This window comes from Rosa chinensis, chromosome 2 (genome assembly GCF_002994745.2).
Source record: "Rosa chinensis cultivar Old Blush chromosome 2, RchiOBHm-V2, whole genome shotgun sequence".
NCBI lineage: Eukaryota > Viridiplantae > Streptophyta > Magnoliopsida > Rosales > Rosaceae > Rosa > Rosa chinensis.
In genome coordinates, this window is record NC_037089.1 from 57,247,891 (window position 1) to 57,256,982 (window position 9,092).

Here is a 9,092-nt window from a genome sequence, read left to right on the forward strand (position 1 = left end):
AAAAAAAAAAAAAAAAAAAAATCTTTAGTTACCTTTCTCAGAGGCGGTGACATGTTCTGTCACTGTGATAAACTGACACAGAGCGCCCTGCAAACAAGTTGTATGAATATGCATGAAATATACAATATTGAAGAAATTACTCGATCAGTTTTGGCAAATGGTTGCCGTATTTGCTGCTTCAGTATGTTTCATTCTCTATTCTGCACCATAACGATGAATTGCTAGGTAAGAGTGGCCTCTTCCAATTCACTTTTAGAGTATATTGTTTCAGCAATGTATGCAAATTTCTTCCAAATTGCATCGAGCTTATCGTTCATTTGTAGTTTTGGGTTGGCAAATACTGAAGTCATTAATTCCTTTCCTACGTGTTTGCCACTTTGCCTGCGTTTACATACTGTTCAGTGTTCACAAATCATTATGTTTCTTATCCCACGCGTTTAGTTATTAAACTAAAGTTTCCCAATGGACTTATGCATGGCTTGGGGCCCTAAATGTCGTTTCCTGAAACCCCATGCTTTTTCCAAAACTTCATTTTCAGTTTTGTTTCCTAACATTTGCTGCAATAGCTTTGGCCTTGTATGAGATTGTAGCAACTATGCTTCCAGGAAAGAATGACAATGTGGAGAAATCGCTTCAGTACGACATTTCCGAATCAACAACTACCACACCGAGATTGATAGTAGCTTCTTTTCTTGGCTCTATCTTTCTTGTCCATGCGTTGTTTTTTGGTTTCTGATTTTCTATTCTATTGCTGATATACAGTGGATAATACATATTGTCAACATGTAATTTCTTTGAGGATTCTAAGTAATCTGTGGACACGATCCCTTACACTTGAGTCGAGCGTTCCCACCCAGCTGTTGCATAGACTCACATGTTAAGACTTTATTTGTTCGTCAACGTTTATTTTCCAAGCAACTTCCGGTTCTTAGCTATTTATAGTAGTTTGGAAGTGGTTTGTGTACTTATTGTCCTCTATAGAACAATTAAAGTAGAGTCCTAGGAAAGTTTTACAATGGATTCTAGACTTTTAGTGGCAATTAAGAGAAATGACATACCCACATTTAGCCGGTTAGTCAACAAAAACAAAGGAATTCTTGAGCAGAGAGAAGCTGATACTTGGAACACACCGTTACACCTTGTGTCAAAGTTTGGTCATGCTGACATGGTGTCTGAAATTGTCACGTCACGCCCTGAAATGGTTGCTGCTGAGAATAAGGGCCTGGAGACTCCTGTTCATGAAGCTTGTCAAATAGGGAATGCCGAGATCTTGAAGCTGTTACTAAATGCCAATCCTGGGGCAGCTCATAAGCTTAACACCGAAAAGAAGAGTGCCCTTTTCTTGGCTTGCAGCTATGGCCATGTTGATGCGGTGAATGTCCTCCTGAATGAGCCTGGGATGCTGGATTTGATCGAAGATGGGATTGATCAAACTTGCATCCATGCTGCTGTGTTTGGTGGACACATAGGTAAGTAGTACAATTCTCTTCTCGATCTCCTGTACTCATTCTGACATGAAAAGTTACATTTTATTTGGGATGTTTGGTTTATGTACTCAACTTTGTTATGCATATAGTGAAATTAGTTTTGTTGGTGCAGGTGTTGTTAGAGAGTTGTTACGTGTTTGTCCTGGCCTTGCAACTAGGATTGATGAGAATGGAAACTCACCATTGCACTATGCATCTGAAAAAGGACACAGGGAGATAACCTGGGCACTCTTAAGGCTCGATCCAAAACTTGCTCAGCAATACAATAACAATGGTTACACACCGTTGCACTTGGCAACGACAAACTACAGAGCTTCAGTCATTGAAGGATTTGTCTTCATGGCTCCTGCATCTTTTCATTTAGGCACAAAAGATGGAGAGACAGTGTTTCACTTGGCTGTGAGATTTGGCCTATATGATGCTTTAGTTTTCTTGATCCTTGTCTGCAATGGCATGAATCTCTTTGGTTGTCGAGATCGTGATGGAAACACCATCTTACATCTTGCAGTTTCTGGAGCACAACATCAGGTGAGATATTACTGTGTTTTAAACAATATTGTTTGGTTTTTGATCTGGAATTTAGAATTTAGCAAGTTAACGGAAACAAATGAAATTTTGTGTCCCTGAGCATCTCCAACAGTAGAAGTTACTTATTAGTTAAATTTAGCTAAAATTAAGAAATATAGCTATTGATTTAACAATGATATTCCAGCAGTAGTAGCTATTTGTAAGTCATATATTATATTTTATCAAATTGTAAATTGACATGTGGACAAAAGAGGAGAGAGAAATGTAAATTTTGCTTTAGCTATTCTTGATTGTCTAGCTAAATATAACTAGCCAGTTTAGCTAAAGTTAAATTTAACTTAGTTAGGGCATCTCCAACAGAGTAGCTAAACTCAATTTTTAGCTATATATAACTATTTCTAATGCAAAATTCAGCTCCAACAGACTAGCTATAGGTAAGTTAAATTTAACTATAGCTAAAATGGTTAGCTATATTTAGCTAGAGTATCCTACATAGCTAAAGCAAAACTTATATTTCTCTCTCTTCTTCTGTCCACATGTCAGTTTACGATTTGGTAAAATATAGTTATTATTTACAAATAGCTATCATTGCTAAAGCAACATTGCTAAATCAATACCTATATTTCACAACTTTAGCTAAATTTAACTAAGAAACAATTTCTACTGTTGGAGATGCTCTTATAGCTAGTCTGTTGGAGTTGAGTTTTCCTTCAAAAATACTTATATATAGCAAAAAATTGAATTTATCTATTCTGTTGGAGATGCCTTAGGGTGTGCACTTTTGTTAAATTATTTGCTTTTGACTTGCCATGGTTCTAGTGCCTCTCTTAGTCTTGTACATTGCAGTCCCTTCGTGGACTTTTGTGTTGGCTACAGCATGATGCAGATAAGATTGAGAGAATTTTGTGCCTTCTTCTGAGTACTATTTTTCAGTATTTTAAAGTTTATGCATATCCATTCTCAAAGAGAAAAAAAAAAAAATGTTTATGCATGGCTTTTAACTGTATATTCACCTTTGTTCCAGATAGCAGAGTACCTCCTCAACAAAACACGAGTGGAGATCAACTGTCGAAATTGCAGAGGACACACAGCACTTGACATTCTTGACCAGGCCAAGGACAGTCTAGAAAATCGGCATCTTGCAGCCATATTCATGAAAGCAGGAGGTAAAAGGAGCACGGAGTTGTTATCTCAATCAGAAAATGCAGGTAGAGTCAATGCAGTGACTCCCCTTGACAATATGCCAAAAAGAGCCCAATTTGTTACAAAGCATGAATTGCAGTTGACCACTAAAAATCATGAAATATGTTCTTCCCCTGCATCCAATACCCCATCTAGTTTTTCATCACCCATGTCAAGAAACTCATCTAGTTTTCCATCACCTCATGATTCTAGCCGGTCATCGCCTAATCTGCCATCACCACAGACTAACAACTCATCGCCTCATCAACATCCAGTAAGGGGGGTGTTTGACAATAAAATTCAAATGCCGGAGCCCATGGTGTCTACCATGGTGACACAACACAAGCCTCCTAGTGAGAATTTTTATGAACCCCGAAGGAAGCAGCATAAGGCACATAGAGAGGCATTACAAAATGCCAGGAACACTATAATACTAGTTGCCAGTTTGATTGCCACAGTTACTTTTGCCGCTGGCATCAACCCCCCGGGTGGTGTTTATCAGGAGGGACTAATGAAAGGGAAGTCAATTGCAGGCAAAACAACAGCTTTCAAGGTCTTTGCAATAAGCAATCATGTTGCGCTGTTCACATCACTCTCCATAGTTGTTGTTGTTGTCAGTATCATCCCCTATCAGAGAAAGCCATTGACACGACTATTGGTGGTTGCTCACAAGGTCATGTGGGTAGCTGTTGCATTCATGGCAACAAGTTATGTTACAGCAACATGGGTGATCTTGCCACATAGTGAGCTTAAAGAATTGGTGTTTGTAGCTTTATTGGCTGTGAGCATTGGCAGTTTGGGAACGGCTTTTATTTGTCTTAGTGTGATGCTAGTTAATCACTGGCTGAGGAAATCGAAGTGGAGAAAGGAAAGAAGAGAAAGAGGAGAGGCTAATGCAGACCTTGAAATGGGAAGCCAAAATTCAGACATGGAGAGCACATACAATCTGGGATATCACTCATACTGAATGTTTTCTTCTCCCAAAGGATTGATGCGTATATCTTGGTTTCCAAGTAAGGAGGCACTTGATTTCAGTACTATACTAATTTGAAATAATTTGATAGATTTAATTTCCTTATTCTTTATTTGAACCGATGGTCATTGTGAAGCTGTGAGGCCTAGTATGTTATTGTGTTATAGTGCAAATATCTCCCCATGCCAGTTGGATTGTGTTTTAGAAGCTTATATGCTTTGGACGCTTAATCCTTAATGCTTGGAAGCAGTCATATTTATGTACTTGCAATTCTTTCATTAAATGAATATAAGATTATTTACAAAAATTTTATTTCCAATTCGAGACTTGTAAAGATTCGATTTTCCTTGTATGCTTATATATACTTTATCTCTTATCTTCACCACAGTTAATCTTGCAAATAAAAAAATTTCTGTTCGATGAGAATTTTAGACAGAAAACCCCAGAAGATGACTCTAGCTAAGTTGAAGATGTTAAAATGGGTGAAAGGAGATAAAATGAATCTCTATGAGTTTGTCATTAGTCTTGTGTCCGAATTGACTGGCAAATAACCTAAACAAGCAGTCAAGTCAACTTTGGCTCCTTGGTTAAACGAACCACAATCATTAACAGTTGGGGCTTATAGCTCCCTTGTTTTGCCTGCTTTTCTGCATTTACGTACTTGTTTTTGCTTGCATTACATGCTTATCTTTCAACTAGCTCAGCAAAATTTCTCCAAACTTTACGCGGTTGTGTGATCGATTATGATTTATGAAGCATGCCTGAAAAGTCCACGCTGCAATGACACTCAAAAGAAGATTCCTATTACACTCGATTCATGGATTGTGGTCCCAAAAGTTGTTTCTAAGAACCCATCTCCAGCAGTAACATGAATTTATGTGAATAACCGCTAACTGTGTGGACAGAATTTATAGAAAACACTTATTATACAAGTAGTGGAAGATTCTGATAGATTTCATTTCATTATTCTTTATTTGATAGTGATAAGTGTCTACTTTCCACTAGTTGGCTTGCTTTTGTACTGTCTTAAGCTAAATGTTTGATTTCCAGATGTTCTTACCGTTCACGTGTTGAGAAAAATATATTTCCCAATTTAGATTCTTTGAGAATTGAGTTGTGTGATAGTCTAGAAGTCGGGTTGACTTTGTTGACCTCTGTACAACAAGCTCTTGTTAAAAGAAACAGAAGTGTCAAAGTTGACTCTTGCAATCATTTGCCTGCATTTGCATGCTTTGTCCGACTTTATGTGGTTGTTTGATTAATCCAGAAAGATGCCGTAAATGTCAAACGAAGCTTCCCCAGAAGACTTGCATGGGATTGGGTCCCAAATCTGGTTTTCCAGGAACCTATCACCACCTCCATCAGCTTTCATTTTCAGGTCTCTAATTTTCTGAAAACTCATTATTTTATGGTCTTCAAGTTTATCTTGCCATCTTGAACTTTCTTTGAAGATGCTGGGAGGACTTTTTGCACACAACTAGTATCTTTATTGGTCTGTCAATGTGAACAGCATTCTCTGTTCCACCCAAGCACTCGTAGCAAACTTTCAAAGCACCTTCCTTTTGCATATATAGTTGTTTGGGATATGGTGACAGAAAATTGCAATGAATTTTTCCAAAAACAAAGAGGTTACAATGGATTTTAGGATTGTAGAGGCAATTGAGAGAAAGGACATAGTCACATTTGCTAGCTTAGTCCGAGAAAATGAAGGAATTCTCGAGCAAAGAGAAGCCGATACTTGCAACACGCCATTACACCTTGTGTCAAAGTTTGGATACCTTGAAATGGTGTCTGAAATTGTTTCTTTGTGCCCGGACATGGTTGCTGCTGAGAATAAGAACCAGGAGACTCCAGTCCATGAAGCTTGTCGAACAGGGAATCCCCGGATTTTAAAGATACTGCTGGAGGCGAATCCTGAGGTAGTTAGTAAGCTTAACAGTAAAGAAAAGGTCAGTGCACTTTCTCTGGCATGTAGCTATGGTCATCTTGATGTGGTGAGGCTCTTACTGAAAGAGCCTGGGAAGCTAGGTTTGGGGAAAGAAGGGTTTGATCAAACATGTATACACTTGGCTGTCTCTGGTGGACACATGGGTAAGTATATATTATCAAAGTTTTGTCATTTAAGTATAAATTGATACAGAAATGACAATTCAATTCATTCTAGTTTAGTACATTTTCTTTATGTTTTTAGCTTAATTTCTATATACATATGTATAAATGTTATCTTTATTGGTGGTGCAGATGTTGTTAAAGAGTTGCTAAGAGTGTGTCCTGACCTTGCTTATATGGTTGATGAGAAAGGAAACTATCCATTGCACTACGCAACTAGCAAAGAGAACAGGGAGATAACCTGGGCACTCCTCAAGCTTGATCCAAAGCTTGCTCAGCAGCACAATCTCAGTGGTCACACGCCCTTGCACTCGGCAGCAATAAACTACAAAGTCTCAGTCCTTCAAGTGTTCGTCTCAATGGCTAAACCAGCTTTTCAGATCGTAACAAAAGCCGGCGAGACGGTATTCCACTTGGTTGTGAAATATGGGCGATATGATGCATTAGTATACTTGACCCATGTCTGTGATGATATGGATTTCTTCGACTGTAGAGACTGTTATAATAACACCATCCTACATCTTGCAGTTTCTGAAGCACAACATAAGGTGAGATTTGCACGAGTATAAGTCAACTGATAATGGTGATTGATAGATTTCGATTTTTGACCAGAATATAGAACATGGAAGTATGTTACTTGCCCAAATGTAGTCATCTGTCGGTTAAGGAACCTTGCTAAATGTTATTACCTGCATCTTGTAGTCATGATAGGAAGATTTATCTTGCAAAAATATGGAACTGCAAATATATCATGGAATGAAAAAGTCAGATTAAGAAACAGACGCATTACATATCAAGTGTTCTGCCATGAAACTTGGGGTGTTTTCAGCATTATGTCATTTATATAAAGTTTTGGTACTTAATAGGAACAAAAATAGAACATTGAAAATGCTCGTCCCTAATGTTCTTACAACCATAGTGAAAAAAGTGCGTTAATAATGCCTGGCTGAACATTGATTAATTTTATCTTCTTCTTGTCCCAGATTGCAGAGTACCTAATCAGCAAAAAGAAAGTAGAGCTCAATTCTCGAAACAATGAAGGACTCACAGCCCTTGACCTCCTCAAACAGAGCAAGGAAAGTGTAGACAATCAGCGTCTCGAATCCATGCTAATGAAAGCAGGAGGTAAAACAAGGATTGAGCTGTTATCTACTTCACCAAAAGCAGATAACGCCACCGCTCAGCCAGTGACACTTCCTGAAAACATTCCGAAACGAGCACAATTCGTTAAAGAGTATGAACTGCAGTTGTCCATCACAAATGAGATAGCTTCTGCGGCATCCAAGTCCCCATCAAGCTCATCAGCACCTATGTCCAGGATGTCATCACCTTTTCCATCACCCCAATCCAGCAAGTCTTCGCCTAGGCTACCATCACCGCAATCTAGCAAGTCATCACCTAAGCTGCCATCACCGCCATCTAGCAAGTCATCGCCTCAGCCTCAGGTTGGGGAAGGCTTATCACCTCAGCAGCAAGTTGGATCAGCATTTGAAGTTAAGGAGGGACTGGATTATGAAAGACAAAAGAAGCAAGAGTTTCTTCTGCAAACCTTTGCCAGACAACACAAGCATCCTAGAAAATGGAACCAATCAGAAATGAGTACGGAGATTTTCTACAACCGGCGCAGGAAGCATGAAAAGGTGTACACAGAGGCACTACAGAATGCCAGGAACACCATAACACTAGTTGCCATTTTGATCGCCACGGTTACTTTTGCTGCTGGCATTAGTCCCCCGGGTGGTGTTTATCAGGAGGGACTTATGAAAGGGAAGTCGATAGCAGGAACAACAACTGCTTTCAAGGTGTTTGAAATAAGCAACTACGTCGCACTATTCGCATCACTCTCGATAGTTGTAGTTCTTGTGAGTATCATTCCATATCGGAGAAAGCCATTGATGAGATTGTTGAGGGTTGCTCATAAGGTAATGTGGGTAGCTGTGGCATTCATGGCAACAGGGTATGTTGCAGCCACATGGGTTATCATGCAACAAAATCAGAAAAACAAATTGTTGTTTGTAGCCTTTTTGACTATAAGCATTGGAATTCTGGGAACAGTTTTCATTTGGCTGGGTGTTATGCTAGTTGTTCATTGCCTGCGAAAGTCGAAGTGGAGGAAGGGAAGAAGAGAGATTGGGGAGGCTGATGAGGATCCTGAAATGGGAAGCCAAAACTCGGATGTTGATAGCACATACAATCAAGGATATCATTCATATTAGATGCCTTCACCTCCCAAATCATTGATAGGAATGTCTGGTGCAAGCAAGCCACATTTTATTACTTCCCTTCACTTATTTTCAATTAATGGTTAATCATGGGGAGATTCAAATGTTGGTAGGCTTAATTTTGTTTTCTGTCAAAGAAATACTTGCATTAAAAAGTGAATAATCATAACCAGTGTGCAGAATGTGGCATAGTCACAAACCTTGCTTGATGAGAACAAGTTAAGAAAAGGTACCACACCAGTACAAATGCTTTCCTTCCAACTTCTACTTTTCTAGTTGCAATTATAGATAAATACTCTGGAGCAGCACTGTTGCAATGTCCCGAGCAAGGAAAAAAGACTACCACACCAGTATAAATCAACTAGACATATCACTTATCGGAACTTCCTCAACCCATAGAGGGGGCCGGCTTCCTTCTAATTTCTAAAGACTCTGGAGAAGCTCTATTGCAATGTCTTGGTAGTTTACTCCAAATAACTTCCTCAGATATTTAAGTTCTTGAAATATGGGCCGTCCATGCTCAAATCTTATTCAGAATTGTTGATAGCTGAGAACACATTCATGGCAACACTTTCTAGCAACTTGTATTTG

General features: G+C 38.9%; 2 protein-coding genes across 2 annotated transcripts; both read left to right on the plus strand.

The window, feature by feature from the left end:
• Positions 1 to 1,008: 1,008 nt before the first annotated feature.
• On the plus strand, positions 1,009 to 4,476 carry LOC112189461 (ankyrin repeat-containing protein ITN1). Its single transcript, XM_024328803.2, has 3 exons — positions 1,009 to 1,469; positions 1,600 to 2,015; positions 3,040 to 4,476. Exons 1-3 carry the CDS (start codon positions 1,016 to 1,018, stop codon positions 4,162 to 4,164), a joined length of 1,995 nt encoding a protein of 664 aa, XP_024184571.1. The 5' UTR covers positions 1,009 to 1,015; the 3' UTR covers positions 4,165 to 4,476.
• Positions 4,477 to 5,527: 1,051 nt separating this feature from the next.
• Positions 5,528 to 9,079, plus strand: LOC112183718 (ankyrin repeat-containing protein ITN1). The gene is made up of 3 exons (XM_024322064.2): positions 5,528 to 6,261; positions 6,412 to 6,827; positions 7,263 to 9,079. Exons 1-3 carry the CDS (start codon positions 5,775 to 5,777, stop codon positions 8,493 to 8,495), a joined length of 2,136 nt encoding a protein of 711 aa, XP_024177832.1. The 5' UTR covers positions 5,528 to 5,774; the 3' UTR covers positions 8,496 to 9,079.
• The last annotated feature ends 13 nt before the right edge of the window (positions 9,080 to 9,092 follow it).